An 18,215-nucleotide genomic window follows, 5' to 3' on the forward strand; every position below is an offset into this window, starting at 1 on the left:
ACAGCCTTTCCACCCAAGTGCTTTTAAGAACCCTGCTTTGTCTGTAGCACCATTTTAGGTGCTAAGGATGTAGCAACACAGCTTCCATAAAGGATGTCGGTAATCGAGAATGTGAGTACGAATGAGAAGTTGATCCAGTGAATGCCAGTGTGGAAGAGAAAGTAGGGAATTCCTCAAAAGGGTGGAGGGATGGGGCTTTTAGCAGCAACAAAGAGGAATGAAGATGAATTCAAGTGTGGCTCTTGACCCTGAGCCAGCTCATGTGTGAGAGAATGAGCAGTCTACTTGAGGTGACATAAAGGGTAAGGGGTCTGCGAGAAAGAACGAGGTTTTCGCAGCTGGGTAGAGTGGTTGTGGGCTCATAGGATTCTCTGGTCATTCATCACTGCATTGCTGAGAGTAATGGGCGATCATGTCAGGAAAGTAGAAGAATCACAACAGAACAGAGAGGTGATTGATGGAGCCAACAGTGTGCCTATAACACAGCCTCTTCAAAGTTTGAGGCCTAGAAGATGAAGTCAGACAAAAATTCTAGCTGGTGCATTGCTACTACCTTGAATGTTGGGTAATTAATGCTTCTGTTTCTCACTAGGTGGCAAATAGCATGCCTTTTACCTCTCTGGGTGCTGGATTAATTTTTAATTTCATATAAGTATTCTTGAGTATTTTTCTAGATATAGCTAGATTCGCTAGAAATGGTTTGCTCCTTTTTGGACTTGTTTGTACAACTTGTTAGTTGCAACTAAGATATAAGATAATGCTTAGTTTAGAGCTAATTAATTCCCGCTACTGAGGTTAAGTCTTAACCTGTGGATATTGAGTGTCCCTATCCTTAGCCTCCTGTGCCCCATGCATTGTTATCTGTATTCTCCTTGGTGTGATCTCCGGATTAACACAAAGCTGCCTATTCAAAGGCAACCTGCTCTGATCTTGGAATTTTCTTTCAGAAATTTTCCTCCTTTAGTACTCTGACCAGTGTTGCCCCATACAGTCTATTTCTTTTCAACTCAGTGCGCCCAGCCTTTGACTGACTTTCCTCTCCCTTCACTATGCCATAATGCTCTTGGGAAAGTAATATAAACCTGCTAAAGAACTTGCCTTTGTTATAACCATCTCTCTGGCATGGTATATGGTGTGCTGTTTTCAGTATTATGCAAATCATCCTATCAAATGTTAGCCCAACACTTTGTTGATTCTGCAGCAGTCCCCTGTCACTCTGTGTCGACTTGAAGTGGTGTCAGTAATTAACAATTTTGATGATTCTGGTATCCTGCTCTCTTTAAGGAAGCTGAAAATTGCGGTAATAAAAGAAAGTACAACGTACAAATATTTATAACACTACATGAGTTTTTGCATGTAGTCACTTGCCTCTCTCCTACACTGGGAACTCCTACATGGGAAAAGCCTTCCATATATACCAAAACCTTTAGATAGTAAAGGCTCATTGTTCTATGTTAATGAAGAGAAAGAACTTAATACATTTTTTACTAATATAATTGATGAATTTCTTTATAAGAAATTAGAAAAGGCTAGCCAAGTGGCTCAGTTCATAAAGGCACTGCCACCAACCCTGACAACCTGAGTTGAGTCCCTTAGACCCACTGGGTAGAAGGAGGGAATTAGTTCCTGCATGCAAGCTGTCCTCTCAACCCTACCTGTGTACCACAGTATACTCATGTATACTCACATAACACTCATGTACACGCCCACAAATTAATTAATTAATTATATTGAAATTTTTAAAGAAATTGTACATAACCTTTCAGAAAGATTATTACTAATCCATTTGTATATTGTTGATAACAAAGCAAAATTAAATTTCTCAATAGTGAATATAAATCTTTAAGGTTTCAGAACCTTCTCTGATATCCAGGTGACCAGAATGCCTTTTACATGATGCTTTGGAAGTTGTCTATTTTGTCCTATACTGATAGGACCAGAGTAGCTGCCCATCCTTAACCTTGGATCATAGGACACTAAAGCCCTAAGGAATCTCAAGAGAATCCCTTAAACTTTTGGCGAGAATCACTCAGACTAAATCTGGTGTGAGCCTAATTTTCTAAGAGTTGTAACTAAGCTAAATAGAGCAATTGCAGATGACTCCCTTGGCAAGTCATTCCTCCAACGGGTTGGACTCACCCATCTATCCATAGAACAATACTAAGGTAAGATTCTCATCATGCATTCAAGTCATCCTTTCATAAAACTGACATGCCAGGCTCTTGTCATCTGCTAATCAGTCTCTTATTCTTTCTGACCATTTATAGATATATTCTAGACTTTTTCTTAATCCATGAAAGTGTTGCAGGTTGCCATATCTAAGTGTATTATTAGAGTCATTTAATATAAAAGGCAAATTACTTGGTAACATAGCCTTTTGGAATAGGCTTTTGTATAAATTTACAAATTTTAGCCTTTTCTTTTACTACCTAGGCCTATCAGAATTATGTTAAAAAGAATGGTGAAGAAAAATTACTCCCTGGACTTGACCTCAATCACAAACAACTATTCTTCTTGAACTTTGCCCAGGTAGTATGTCTTTCATGGTGAATAAATGTGAAAATACTTTTGAGTTGTAATTCCATCCAAGCTGGATATCACATGCTGATTTTTTTTAAATCAATTTGGGTGGAACATTTGATTTGACTAACTTGCATTATTTGCAACAAGAATGTCAGACCATGTTCACTATAAATGATTATGTTTCTGGATACCTTTCAATGTGCATTATTTGAAGAGTTAATGGTTGAATGCAAATTCCAAATTAATTTCCCTTTTCCACCAACCTACCCATAGTGCTCCATGGTAATACCTGAGCATGTTGTTTTTCTTTGTGTATTCATATTTCAAGGTGTGGTGTGGAACCTACCGGCCAGAGTATGCAGTCAATTCCATTAAAACAGATGTACACAGTCCTGGCAATTTCAGGTATGTGAATACCTGGTTGTGAATAGTAGTTAAGGCTACACCAGTGTGAATTCTGTTACTTCCATGTTTCAAATGTGCCTTTCTCTAATTCTTACTCTATGATACTTAAGAATGCTGTTAATGTATCATGTGCGTGCATGTATTCATACATTGATGTGTGTGATGGCATGGATGTATATGTTTTGTGTGTATGCTTATATTTGTGGGTATGTATGTGAATGTATGTGTGTGCCGTGTGTGCACATGTGTGTGTCCATATATTCTGTGTGCATGTGCATGCCTGTGTCTAAGCATATGTCAAAAATAAGACTGAATAGACCACACCAGATAATGCTTCCACAAGCACGGCTCTGGCTGTTCTGTGCTTCAGAATACATATGTCCTAAGCTGAGTACTAGGTGTACTGCAAAACAGATGTTACCTGATGGAACCTGATGCAGCTAGTAGAATATATTCCTAAGAGGCTCTGAATATGAGTTTCAAACTCCAAAGACAGATTTATAGTCTACATTAAGAGAAGCTTTTAGTAGTTGGAAGTTCTCTAGCACTGAATAACCTTATCCCCAATACTGCAGGAGTGAGTACACTGCAGACCAGATCAGAGAAGAGCCCAGCAAGGCTACTAAGGGATGATGTTTCGGGTGGAGGAGTGCAAACATGTAAGAATGAGATCGGAGTATTGGAAAGGAATCAACCTCAGAATGTTGAATTCTACATCCCATGTCTGTTAGGGCAGGCATCCTAATACAATTCCTTTCCCTCGTATTGTAACATTTAACACACACTTGATGATCAATAGTATCTTTGAAGAAGAAAACCAAAAAAAAATTAAAAGCTAAAAATTATGTACTTTGAAAAACAGAGTTTGAGAACAAAAGAGAAGTTATTACCTACTTTTTAACTCAACCTAAAATGAATGGGAATACATTAATTTTTCTAGCTACTGAGAGGAGCACATTTAATTGTAAAGTCATAAGTAGCATCTTTAAAGATCTTAAACTTTGGTGACTGCATTTGTTTTCCTCTAATGCCATCACTGACTCTGTCACCATACATCCACTGCCTTGACAATTCCTTAAAAATTCCTTCACACAACAACAGATTTTTGCTCTCCTTATAAAGCAAGTTACAGCTGGTCCTCTTAACCCATACTAACTGCTTTTGTGTAACTGCAGAAAGTTTTTGTGGTTTAATTCAAGAGACTTTTAAACGTGTTTCATTGTTGTTTGTTTAATTGATTGATTCCCAACACTGCCAAATTAAAAAGATGTATTTTGTTGTTGTTGTTGTTGTATTGTTGTTCTCCTCTTCCTCTTCCTCCTCCTTCTCCTCCTCTTCCTCCTCCTCCTCCTCCTTCTCTTCCACAAGTTCTCAGAAGTTAAAAAATATAGGAATCTAGTTCTGGGGATTGTGGGGAATGTTTATAAATGTGTGTGAACCAGTTTGTCAGCTCCTTGCTCCGTATATTCCCATGAACACAAATAGATTGTTTACCTTCAGGTCTTAAGATCAAGGTTCAGAATGTCCTGCAATCTTTGGAGAATAAGATGTTGCACATTAGTTTTTAATAGGCAAAAGTTGTGTCTTTTAAGCCCTGATACTTTAACTTGACCACTGAATTTAAAAGATCTTGATTTAAAATACATCTCTAATATGTCTGCTTTAACACAGTATCATGGACCATAATTAATGCCCTTTGTTTTGAGAAGACAGGTCACTGTTACTATTGTTAGTTATGCTTTAGTCTCTTAACCTAGTGAAATCTTCCCAGCTAAAATATCCAGGCCAGTCTATCCCTGTGCTGTTGATGATGCCCAGTCCATCCCTATGCTGGTGATGATGTCTAGTCCATCCCTGTTCTGGTTATGATGTCTAGTCCATCTCTGTGTTGGTGATGATGTAGTCCATTCCTGTGCTGGTGATAGTGTCTCTCCACTTCTCCTTTGGCTGTGTTTTGTTGTTTTATTTTTGTTTGTTTGTTTGTTTGTTTGTTTGTTTCTGTCTCATGTTTGTCCGAGCCATAGGTCTAGCTATTTTTCAATCTCTGACTTCAATTTCTTGACATAGGACTAAGTTACAGAGAGAATTGCTGGAAGATTCCTGTTAATGGATAGAATTGCCTGTTACTTAAACATATTTGAAAATTATTATTTATATATTTTAAAGATGAGACCTTGCTAGAATAAAACGTTTTCTGCAGGAAATTGTGGACTTTGAGGGCTAGAAAAATGGATCATAATTAAGAGTATGTACTATTCTTATAGAAACATGGGTTTGGTTCCAAGCACACATGTGAAGAGGCTCAGAAACAGATTTGACTCCAGCTCTAGCCAAGCCAACTCCCTAGTCTGGCTTCTGCTGGCACCAAGCATGCATATGGCACATATACACACATGAGGAAAAAAAAACTCACGAGGATAAAATAAAGATTTTGAAATCTTTTTAAGAAATTTGTTATGGACATAGCACCATTTTCAAATCAGCTTATAGTTTCATGCTGAAAGTTGCTTATTTCTTTGTTTGCATAGTTTAAAATGCCAATGAGTGTTGACTAAGTAACATGGGGAGGTAAGCATGTGACTACGTTTGTCTTAGGATTTTATTGCTGTGAAGAAACACCATTACTATAGCATTTCTTATGAAGGAAAATATTTCATTGGGGCTGCTTATGCTTTCAGAGGTTTAATCCATTATCATGGCAGGAAGCATGGCAGCATATAGGCAGACACGGTGCTGGAGGAACCAAAAGTTCTACATCCTGGTCTGCAGGCAGCAGAAGGAGACTGTGTACCATACTGGTGATAGATTGAGCATATAGAAGACCTCAAAGCCTGCATCCACAGTGACTTACTTCCTCCAACAATGCCACACCTAGTCTAACCAGGCTGCACGTCCCAATAGCTCTACTTTCTGTGGCCAATCATTCAAACGTCTGAATCTATGCAGGCCATACGTATTCAAACCACCACAGCATTATACTCCAATATTTTCATATAAACATGTAAAATAATTTGTATCTTTAATTTTTTGCTTCTGACAGCAAAAATACTCTATTCCTCATCCATACTAAGAGATGTGTATGTATATTTTAGAATAAATGGAAGGGCAGCCTTTTAACAGGGAAATTACTATTTTCTTTGAAGGTAAAGGGATTTCTTAGGCAAAGGTTGAGGTTACATTTAGTTTTGGAAACAGGCTGCCTCCTGACCATTCAAAGTAAAACATACTTTAAAAGAATTTTAAAAACTAATAGTCCTTGAGTTATTATTCAGAATTGGTGCCTGGTGGTTTATCTAAAAGTATTTTCAAATAGTGAAAGAGTATTGACCCTATACTTAAGCTGCTACACCATGAAAAAAAAGAACGATTTCAAAGTTGAAATACCAATACATTTAAAAGAATAATCTTCCCAATATTTTATGTAGCTATTATGGGTACTGAGTTTCCTTTTATCAGTTCATATGCTCAAGGTAACAGTTCTTTTGAAATGTTTTTCATATGCCTTAAATATTATTATCAACTCCGGATATTTTATAACTATCAGGTTGGTTTTTGATGAGTTGTCTTGCCAGTGTATATTCATCTACATATTATTCTGTGTGGTGGAATACATGCTCATCAACATGATTTTGTCAGGAAAGGATCATAATACTTAGGAAATTGTAATGATTGGATAGTTGCTTCATGAATGGAACCATTTAACTTGGAATCTAAGTCAATAATTTAAAAGAACTAATAACAGATTGTCAGAGGACCTACTAATTAAAAACATATTATTAAATAACTTTGAAAAATCCTTTTACTAGCCATGTCTGTGTATGTGTTTGATCCTAACACTTGGGAAGCAGAGATCAGCTGATCTCTGTGAATTCCAGGTCAGTCTACAAAATGTATGCCAGGGCACTAAAGCTACATAGTGGGATCTGTCTCAAAAAAGAAAACAAAACAAAAGAAAACAAAAGAAAAGAAAAGAAAAGAAAAAATGTATTAACTTTTAGGCATGAGTAATGTATATATTTAGGTCTAAAAGTCCATCTTCAGTCACATAGGTAGATGTTCAGTTCCTTAGATCTTGACGTTTTTGATACAAATGATTATTTCACAGGACATAAATAATACTAGTACAACTGACTATTTTACATAGTAGAGTAAAAGTTTTGCATGAGTCAAGTTAAGGAAACAAAGTTTTTATCTCATGTTAATAAAAATACGAACAAGAGTCAGAGTTTTAATGTGGCATAAAAGTCATGTAAATAGTGTATGCAATACTAATAAAATATGGCCTCACTCTTAAGGAAGAGATTTGTTGTATTCAAAATGTACCCAATCTTCAAAATGATTATTCATATCACCTATCCAAATATAAATATCATCAAACATTAATTACAAACCTGGGAGAGAAAGAGAAGCCCTGGCGTGCTACTGACCTGATTATGGAGAATCAAATAACATGGAAGTCTCGGAGAGGAAAAGAGGAAATACAGCAGAGATGACGAGCTGCTGGCTCATGTGCCGACTCTATCTACATTGCTAACTCCCAGGGCTCTATTCCCCAGACTAGTCTTTCTTTGGGCTGTTACATGCTTTTAATTTCAACAGAGGCAGGTGGGTCTCTTCCAGTTTGAGGCCAGCCTGATCTACATCATCAGACCCTGTTTCAGAAAACAAAAAATAGAGGAAAGGAGGGAGGAAGGGAGGAAAGCAAAAGAGAATGAGAAAAAGAAATGTATAATTAAGGCATGAATTTGGACCTTTTCAATGATCTACTTGTATCTCCAACACACATTGAGAAAGGGGCTCTATTTAAGTAGCAACAAAACATTAAGGTTCTTCCATTTTTCATATACACAAACCATCAACCAGGGAGCTGCGTCCTCTGAGTAAGGATGCCTCTGCCACCATCACTTTCTCTCCCCAGTACCTAAGTGATTGACATCTCTTCCCCACTGAAAGAGTGATTAAGTGTAGACCACAAAAGAATCAAGACCATCAAAACTATTAACTTCTAAGATGTTTTCTTATTATATGAGATGAGATATTGCTGTGTAACTCAGGCCAGTCTTAAACTTACTGTCTCATTGTAGATTCCTGAGCAGGTAGAATTCTGGGTATGTAGCACTATTGTCATCTTCCAAGGTCCTTTTTACCTAGGCAATGACTTTGGCTCCATTTATGCAACTGAATTGCCCAACCCCTTTCTCTTCCTACTCTTTGTCCTCTTCTTACCTTATCAATAGCAACAAACAACAACAACAGCAGCAACAACAACAACAACAATAACAAAATGTTCTCACAATTCGAGAAACAGGAAGTCTAAGTGGTAACATAGCTTGTGGTGAGTGGTATCTTTGAAGCTGCAAACTGCAGTCTTTTGTATGCATCTGCTAGTTGGAAGAATGGGCTTGGGTTTTAATATTTAAGGTATGAGCTGCTTTAAAATAGTCATATTAAGTTAGCTCTAAGCTTCTAACTAAAGTTAGAAGTAAGTTGGCAGTTTGTCGGTGTATTATTCTGTTTTCTAGATGAAAGAACCCAAAGTCATCACATGGATCTAAAGATTAGGGTGTAGCCTTGAACTCAGGCCTGATGTTGGCTTCCAATTCCTTGTCATCTGGGTGTATAATGTTGGTAGAGCCTCCACTCTTCATATTCAGATTCTTGAACATCCGCGTGCCATTTTGTCATAGGTCCTGTCATAGCCTTTGCTTAGAGTAGAGAAATGCTTGTGTCCTTCTTATAAACGTCAGAACTGCATCCAAGTCCTATAGAGGTCAGTTGTCTCCTTCCAAAGTGTATTTCTAGGCATAAAATTTTCAGCATTGAACAACCTCAAACTCCTGTACCAAGAAGATATATCTCTAAGACTCTCCTTAACAGTCCCAAACTACAAACAGGGCAAATGTTTGTCTTTCCCAAGGACAGGGAATGGAGGCCATGAGGTGGGGTGGAGCAGCAGCCCATTGTGTTAATGGATGATGCATTGGGAAGTCAGGCTTAGAAATAGCCCATTTGGATCTTCTTCCCTTTAGGGAGAAGGAAAGAAATGTTGCCTTTCCCTTCTAGTTGTTCCACACTAATAAACTGCAAATGCCCGTGAAGTTTATTCTTCATTGTCCTTTGACATGTGGTTCTGTTTCATGACCAAGGGGTGTGTCATTCATTCCGCGTGTGCTGAGTATGCATGTGTGTATAAGTCACTTAATTGCCTTTGAACATTCAACAGAGAGCAGGCTACCCACAGCCATTTACTCATAGAGATGACAGCCTAGTGATTTTATAACAGTTTTAATAAAGATAGGACAAGTCCAAAGGGTTAATTTTGATATTATTCAGAGAACCCTGCTGTCACAGTTAGAGTTATCATTGGTGTAATGAAACATGACCAAGGCAACTTAGAGAGGAAAGGTTTATTTGTCTTATGCTTCCAAATCACTGTTCTTCATTGAAGGAAGTCAGGAGAGAAACTACGAAACAGGAGCTAATGCAGAGGTCATGGAGAAGTGCTGCTTACTGGCTTGCTTCTCATGGCTTGCTCAGTCTGCTTTTGTATAGAAGCTAAAACTACCAACCCAGGGGTGGTACCACCCACAATGGGCTGATCCCTCTCATGTTTGTTCCATCAGTTAAGAAAATGCTCTATAGGCTTGCCCACAGCCCAGTCTTGTGGAAGCATTTTCTTGATTAAGGTTCCCTCCTTAGACGACTATAGCTTGTGTCAAGCTGACACAAAACTTTCTTACACAGCTACCAGGAGATGATGCTGAAGGCAGGAAGGTGTTAGCCATGTCCTGACTGAGAACTGATTTCCCATGGTAGTGGGCTCCATCACAGCAGCAAGTCATGATTGATATGAGGAATTAAAATTATATTTGTCCAGCATAGTTTGAGCTACATGAGGAATTTGAAGGAAAATGCGCTACATGGTTTGGATTCCCTTTAGGTGTTGCTGGAATTAGGGATGAGAATTATAGATTCTGATTTAAGTTTGTAAGGATCAGTCAGACTTCTGAATGTAGAATGTCTGGAGGGGAGACAAGTGCTGAGGTATGTACATGCACTTACTCACCACATACAGTGGTTATCCACTTACCTACCACATACAGTTTACATGCACTTGCCTACCACATATAGAGAGCTACATAGTCACTTGTTCTTTCTCTTCCATCACTGAAAAGCACTTGCCTCTAAGCTTCACCTCTTGACTTTAAAAGAGTGTAGTGTGGCCTCTGAAGGAGGAAAAGGAAATCAGTGCTGATAGGATAGAGTTATGTCTGTCTTGTTGTATTGATCTGCTTCTTCCTTCAAATGCTACTTAGTTCGGACAGTGGGTTGGATGGCTTTGTTTTGAAAAAAAATGGGCATTGTTTAAGTTCCTGAGGCTGAATCTGGTTTCTGACATATAAGGAGTCCTTTGGGAACAACAACAGCAAAAACTTCTCTATGTTCTTGACTAATCAAATCAACAAAAATCTAATAACAAAACATGGAGAGAGATTAATAGAATATATTATCTAATATATACACATACAAATGTGAAATTGTCAAATAACAGTCAAAATTTAAAAGTATTATATATACTTAATAAAAACATTTAAATAGCTTTTGAAAATTATTTATCATTACGAGTATGGTAAAACAAACTATTAAAACACTATTTAAATTGTTATCTGAGCATTCACAAGGAACAATGAAAAGTCATGATTGTGTCTTTTCACTAAACTCTTCTCACAAAAATTACACTTTCTTCTCTGTATCGTTCCAATTTTAGTATATGTGCTGCCAAAGCGAGCACAAAAATTACACTTTCAAATACTGTTTATCTTAAACAAACTTGCAACATACCTTTAAATTGTGAATCCTTTTTATCTTGCAATCTAGTGACATTGTAACAATAGCTTTGATAAATGTATTAGATGCATCTTACAGATAAAAACAAAAAAAAACCCCAAACAACAACAAAAACAAAACGAGAAAGTCTTCAAACAGACTCCAAAGTCTGTGTTCTTAACTCCTGCATGGTTAATACCTTCCTCCTATTTAAACACCGAGTTAATGAGAAGGATCTACCTCATAAGTTTCTGTTTCTCTTTCGGTTTCTGATTTCACTCATTTGAGATCCATAGAAAGCTTCTGCACTGGAATTGGAGAGATGCCTCAGACTTATAGGCCAGGCTCACAACAAAAAGGACATGAAGACTTCTCTGTTTTCCAGTGTGATATGGACACTGAGTGCCCAGTGCTGACGGTAACTCTTTTTTGTTTGTTTCAAAGGATCATTGGGACTTTGCAGAACTCTGCTGAGTTTGCGGATGCCTTTCATTGCCGCAAGAACTCATACATGAATCCAGAAAGGAAATGTCGGGTTTGGTGATCTTCACAGGAAGTGGAGCATCCATGGCAGGACTCGCCAAAGCCACAGAAACAGGAAGTCTTCCCTCAGAGAACGTGGGCCCCGGAAGTTTCTTCAGCTTCTTGGGGGAAATTCACAGAGATGAGCACGAGCTAACAAAAATGAAATTAGATTATTAAAACCGCTGTGAATGAAAGGGGAGAAAACCTACGATCTAGCAAATCAATCACTTCACTGTGTAAATAATTACCTTCCAACGGTAATATTACCGTTCACTTCTGGTTCTCACACAGACTGCAGCTTTCATGCTGTCTGTAGAGAACAGTGTTAACACTTAAAGCAGGTTATGACTTCTGATCAAGAGGAGGAAGACGCTGAATACAGTTGGGCACCAAAGTACAGATTTGCCTCTCAGCACTCACTTTTGTTTGCAACATTCAGCTCCTTCAAAATTCTCCCAAAGAACCCCCATGCATACTGTGGCCTTCAGGCTCCTGCAGTGTGGAACTCATTTTACCATGCATAAATTATTCATTCATTCCACATCATTTTAGTTTGAGCACTCTTAGAGCTTAAACTAGAGAGTCTGAAATGGTTCCGCCATTTACCCACTTGAGTGATGTTGAGACTCTTCAGCCCCCTACAGATTTTTGAGCAATTTCTTGCTCTCGCTGCCCCTCAGACTTAGTCTTTTAAAGGATTTGTAGTAATGTATAAAAAACATTCTATATTTAATTATTAACTACACATGACCAAATAAACCATTGCTATAGGTAATCATTGAATATTGACATTATATGGCCAAGATAGATAGTTAAGAAGATCTGTAACATGATGTGCAGATGAAAATTTGAAACTTTTTAAGCCTGTAAATCATATTGCTGAAAATCTTCAAACACAAACTCTGGGGTGAGCATTACCATTGAACAGTTGTCTTGAGATGCATAATAGTTTTGGTTTACAAACAGCGTTTTGAAGATTAAGTCTGGCCTCAGTGGCTAAGAAAGGGCCTAACTCTTATCTGTGTTACTCCATGCGTCCTTGTTCTTCAGGTTTGTCATCCGATGGAAATATTTTGATAATAAATTGAAGTTATGAGTCCCTACTAGGCCTGTGTGCACACCATCTAGCTCTAGAAAGTCCATGTCTGAATCAAGATGGGAGGCCGCCACTGGATCTGTTTCTTCAATTCTACAGCTCATAGACACTAACTGAATTTTCTGAGGCGCTCATATGCCTCTCTCGTCCCTCTGCTTACTTTAGTGATTTTCACTATTCAGTATACACTTTACACAAGATTCATTTCCACAGTCCTTATTTTTATCAAAAGTTGAAAATGAAAACATTTCTATCCAAACTATTAGTTTTCATGCCTCTTGAAAAAAAAGCCACTTACTTGCAAAAGTATTACAATATAATATATAAAATTATATAGCATAAAAACTACAGTTTAACAAACTGACATTCTCTGAAGACAGTACCCTAGCAAAAACCTATAAGAAATGGAGCACTGTATCTTCCTGCCATCATCATATAAGTTCTGGGATATCCAGATCTCCAGCATGACGCACTAGCTCGGCCCCTTTTTGTCTTTCAACCATGCATTCTTTCCTATGTTACTTCTCTCTGCCTTACATTTTGTAAGATGTAGCTATATGGTTGGTTTGTATGTGAATCTATCATTGTCAGATTCTGGTTCTGTTGTGTGACTACACTACAAATACTCCATCTTTATTGTTGATGAACTCTTAAGGAGTCCATGAACTCCTGTCTATTCTAGTTTGGATTGTTACAAATGATACAACTATGCATTTTGAACTGTGCTTATATATTCATCTTTACTTGAAATATCAGTGGAATCACTTTTCCAAACATCCAAAACTATCATAAATATTGAAGACACAGTTTCAGACTAGCCACAAATATCTTTATCTTCTGCCCTTTTAAAACAAACACTATTGTCATGGATAATACTTATATTACTATTTCTTTGAAATCTACTTAAATATACTTGAGTACTACTAATAGTGGCAGTAGAAGATTTCAGTTAAACAGCTCTCTCTGGGTTATTGTGATCCATGTCCTGTCATAGCAACCAAAGAGACAATTGTGAAGAGTAACTAGTACAAACTCTAAATGACCACAAGCATCTCCACTGGTAGTCCATTAGAGCATCAAGCTTCCAATCCCAAGGAACAGCAACTCTGGTGCCTAGAGCCCTGCTGTACATACAGCATACAACATATTCTTTGTGCTAATGGACACATAAAATTAGCATGACAATTTTTCCCTATTTCTCAGACATTTAGACATCATTGGTTGTAGCTGGTACTCAGAACCCTATGTTCTCTCTTAATTCCTACCAGCCATTTGTCACATTACTTAAGACTGACATATAATCTTACACATAAATTTGCTTTCACCATGTTTAAGTTCTGATTGGGGGGGAGAGGTGGGTTATAAGCACAGACAACAAGGCTTGAGAGCTGTTGTAGCTCAGCAGTGAAGATGAAGCTCCTGACAATATGTGTTGGCAAGGAGTCTGCTTCCATAACACACTGTCAGTGTGAAAGCAAAAGGAAGCTCCCCAGGACATTAAGGGCTTTTTCTAGTCCTACTCTGCCACGACTGCCAAAGTGACCTTGGGCACATGTATATCCCTTGGGGCTTCTGCCTCTTTTACCCAAAAAAGAAGACAATAAGATTCCAGCAGTTCATACCAATGCTGCCTTCCCTTTAACCTGTTACCCAGGAAACAAGCACCAAAATTCTAACATGCTTGGGGATGTGATGCTGTTACTATTAGGCATGATGATAGGAAAAACATTTGCAAACTTCTTTAAAGTGTTCATAATTCCTATAGCAATAGGTGGAGCTCTTAGAGTAGAAGGCATCTGTCATTTTAGAAAGAAAATATGATTCTACTGTGTCAAAAGAAGTATATTAAGAATTTTTGAAATTGGGTCCTATTTTCTAGGATAGAAAATAACAAACATCTTCGTAATGTTGTTTCTATGCCTAGTTGACTGTTCCAATCTCACCGATATGCATGTAAACCCACATACACCATTTATGCCTTGAAAAAATATTGAGATAAGATAGGACATTGTTTTCTATGCAGTCTTTTACTTCCTTCATAGTTTGAAACTAAGTCTTTTTAAACAAATAATATGAACTATTTTACCAACACTTTATTTTAAAGATAACCAGTTTTCTGGTTAGGTGTTTCATTTGGCTACCGAATGTTATCAGGAGGCACAATTATAATTGGACAGGCTGAAGTCAAATGTGCAGATGTGAAGAGCTGGGCCACTCGGGTGATTTAGTGAACAGAGAGCCACGTGTGACTGTTGTTAAAATGGCATGTTTATTGCATCCTAACTTTTTCTCTAATTATATTTTCTTAGTGTCAATTCCTTTGTACTTTGCATTTTCTCTAAAACAATGAAAAATACCCCTGCCATTTCCAACTTCATAGACAAAATGTGCTTTAATTTTGTTTTTAAAGGGGGATATCGGTTGTGCAGGAGAAATTTGGTAGAAAGATAAGTATTGGCTCTTGCAAGCAATAATCATGGTCTCTCATCTTAGAGAAACAAAGGGACTGGAAAGTCTTGTGTTCACGCTTGATGTTTATGCTCCAGGGTTTTTCCACCAGGAAATAATCAAACTTTACAGGTATCTGCATGTTAACATTTCATTGTACTCTTATACACTTGACAATATCTTTAATCTGATACATTCTAAGACTGTTTCTCCTTTTCTGGGAAGACAAATTCATCCAAGAACTGACTTATGATTTTACCTAGTGAAGAACTATCACATACTGAGAATGTTGTGGATCCTCAGAAACATAGAATAAAGGATGTAATACTGCGATGTTCATGGAGTAGTATGGTACCAGAGAGATATAAAGGAAAATCTGAAGGGAAAGTATTTAGATTTGTTCAATGAAAATGTGGGGACATCAAGTAGAATATTCATTATCATTTCAACTTTAATGTTAAAGTATTGTTGTATAAAACAAACATCAGAATGTTTACTAAAATTACTTTGATGGTAGTATTATATGAAATTCATTTTTATATATTTGGGTTTCTGAATTTATTATCTTCCTGGAATGAGAAAGTATTGTCCTTTACAAGGTAATTTTACAATGTTATTTGTAGATAAATGTGGTGGTTCATAATTGAAATTCCAGGACTCAGGAGGCAGAGACAGTAGGATTATTGAGAGGTTAAAACCAACTTGGAATGCACAGTGTTTTAGACAAGCCTGGACTCTACAAGGAGATACTGCTTCAACAACAACAAAACAAACAAACAAAAATTGTAATAACTATTTGGAATATGAAAAGGAATGTAGATTGCAGGGAATAGGGAAGAGGGGGGGAAATGGCTACAAATCAAATCTGTCATAAAGCAGAATAGGAAACAAACCCTTCAGTTTGGTGTGTCAGGCAGATTAAGGTTTTGGTCAAGAATCTCTTCTCTTGAGACAGTCTCATTTTCTTAAGTTGCTGTTCAGTACAGAGAACAGGAATTTGATCTTCCTCTTCACTGTTCCCAATGTCTCTAGAAGAAAGAAGCACATGCTGTAGAAGGAATCCCCTAAGAAAACACTACAGAGTTGAACAGTTTATGCACACCTTCTTTGGCATTTTGCCCAAATCAGACTTTAGCACTTGCCAGCTCAGACAAAGGTTCAAGACAGTTCAACACAGAGCCCTCAATCATTCATTGTCCAGATCCAAAGGCTCTACCTGGTAGATGAGGTATTAACCCCAGGGTTAAACTAAAAGTTAGAGGTTGAGAAGAGAAGAGACAGCAGGACAGAAGCTAACCAAGCTGACTAACTGCCTCTGTGTTTATGATTTGTAAGACTTTGATTGCAATTGTGAAAATCAAACTCATGCTACTTTAACTAAAACTGGAGAGTTTGTTGATCTGTGTCACCCTGTGTGTGGCAGGTGTAGAGGATGTAGCTTTTTCCGAAACATCAAAATAAAGCTGGGAGAACCATCAGCATCCTGCAGGCCTGGGGAAGGACAGACTTCTAACTGCACCACACACCCAACACATCTTAAGAAAAGCCAACCGTCCTGTTCTAGAACACACCTCTGTTATCAAAGGTCATGGGAAAGGTGGGAAAAGGGATAGAAACTGTGATCTTAAATCTATAATGCCTTACAGAAACTAGGATATTCAGTCTCTTCTGGAGCATTTCCCCAAAACACCTCTCTAGAAAGAAAGGAAAACAGATGACCATTACACTGATAATATGAAATAACTTCTCAAATGCTTCAAAACATTTATACTGTGCATAAAATCTTCAATAGCTTAGTATAGCCTTCAAATAAATGCCATCCTAATTTGTCTTAGCAAAATAAGTATATTTGCCTTGAAAACTGGATATTTAAAAAGTTATCATTAATGAAGAATGATAGGCAGTTAGTGCCATATTTATTGTGATGTAAGTATATAGTTTCTCTTTAATAGATTAAATTGTAGAATAATACTTGTAGCCTCATTTTACAAACAGTATACTGAAATAGAAGTTAACTGTTTCCTCAAAATCACTGTTACTGATATAACCAAGTTAACCCTGAGGCCCAGAATCCACATAAATATACCATCAAAATTCTTTTCCCTGCTATGAAATGAATTAAGTCACTCAAAATTGACATTGTTTATGAACAATAATTCTTTTTTTCTTTTTTTTTCTTTTTCTTTTTTTTGGAGCTGGGGACTGAACCCAGGGCCTTGCGCTTGCTAGGCAAGTGCTCTACCGCTGAGCTAAATCCCCAACCCCAATAATTCTTTTTTTCAACTTGGACAACTTTATTGGATAGTTTTTAATTTACATTTCAAATGTTATTCCCTTTCCTGGTTTCCCATCGATAGTTCTAAAGACATAGATCATTTAAGAAATGTTAATAGAAAGCAATATACTTTAAAATTTTATTACCTTATGTGACCCTATATTGTTTGTACCTTAATCAAAAAACTGTTCAATTATCTCACATTTTCAAAAACATAAATCATGGAAAGAAAAAAACCATTTTGCTAACACCATACTTGCCTGACATTAGCTTTATTTTCTTATTGATCAAACATTAGGCTCTGAAGTGGCTACTAATCTACGATGTGTTTTCTTAGTCCATAAACCTAAGTGAAAACAGCTGACCTTTTCATTTATTAGTCACTAAAACCATACACAGACCTATAAAGGCATATAGACAACACCAAACTTGAGGATTTTCTTTCTAGTGTGTGGAAAATATTTTAAAGAAACATAAACTTTATGTTTGGCATTATGAATGGAATCTTTATGAAGTAGATAAGGAAATATCCCCATTTATTGTTACTTTATTCACAAAATTAAGCATACAGTAAGTAGAAGCTTTCTAAGCATAATACCAGAATTTACTTGAGAGGAATGGAGTAGAGGGAATGTACAGTGTTTACCCACTACTCATTATTCACCGTTGGATTTTTTAAGGATATTACGGCAACCAAAGTCTTCCTCATCTACTGACTTTTTGTTCTTCGTCGACTGTCTTTTGCTGCTGTTGAACTGAATGCGTTTTCTTGTTACTTTGAAAGATGCCTCCCAATCGCTTCTCGGCCTTTTGGCTAAGATCAAGTGAAAGACGCCCCCCCACCCCACGCATCCCGTGCATGTATTAGTTTTAGGGTAAAGATAAAGATTCTGCTCATTTTTAAGAATTTAGAATCTATTCCATTTTAGATCCTATTGCTAACTTACTGCACTGAACAAATAGCTAATTTATCTGCATTGTCCCTGTCAAAGAAAGCAAATCAGGAATGGGGCTTTCTAGGAACCAGAAAGTGAGCGGATGCTACACATAGCAAATGCCTTAGAATGGAACGCTAGCTCATGAAGTCATGGAAAAGTCTCAGCCTGAAAAGACAAA

General features: G+C 37.2%; 1 protein-coding gene across 5 annotated transcripts in view; it reads left to right on the forward strand.

Annotated features, from left to right (window-relative positions):
• Mme (membrane metallo-endopeptidase) overlaps nt 1-16,302 on the forward strand; it is a 150,556-nt gene extending 134,254 nt beyond the window's left edge. For 3 of the 5 annotated variants that reach the window (XM_039101719.2, XM_039101718.2, XM_063281293.1), the window contains 3 exons: nt 2,434-2,529; nt 2,852-2,928; nt 11,200-16,302. In XM_039101719.2, the coding sequence (XP_038957647.1) occupies nt 2,434-2,529; nt 2,852-2,928; nt 11,200-11,299 (273 nt within the window). In that variant the 3' untranslated portion in view covers nt 11,300-16,302. The remainder of the gene's footprint in view (nt 1-2,433; nt 2,530-2,851; nt 2,929-11,199) is intronic. The other 2 variants (NM_012608.2, XM_039101720.2) reach the window with 2 other exon arrangements.
• The last annotated feature ends 1,913 nt before the right edge of the window (nt 16,303-18,215 follow it).

This window comes from Rattus norvegicus, chromosome 2, assembly GCF_036323735.1.
Source record: "Rattus norvegicus strain BN/NHsdMcwi chromosome 2, GRCr8, whole genome shotgun sequence".
Taxonomy (NCBI): domain Eukaryota; kingdom Metazoa; phylum Chordata; class Mammalia; order Rodentia; family Muridae; genus Rattus; species Rattus norvegicus.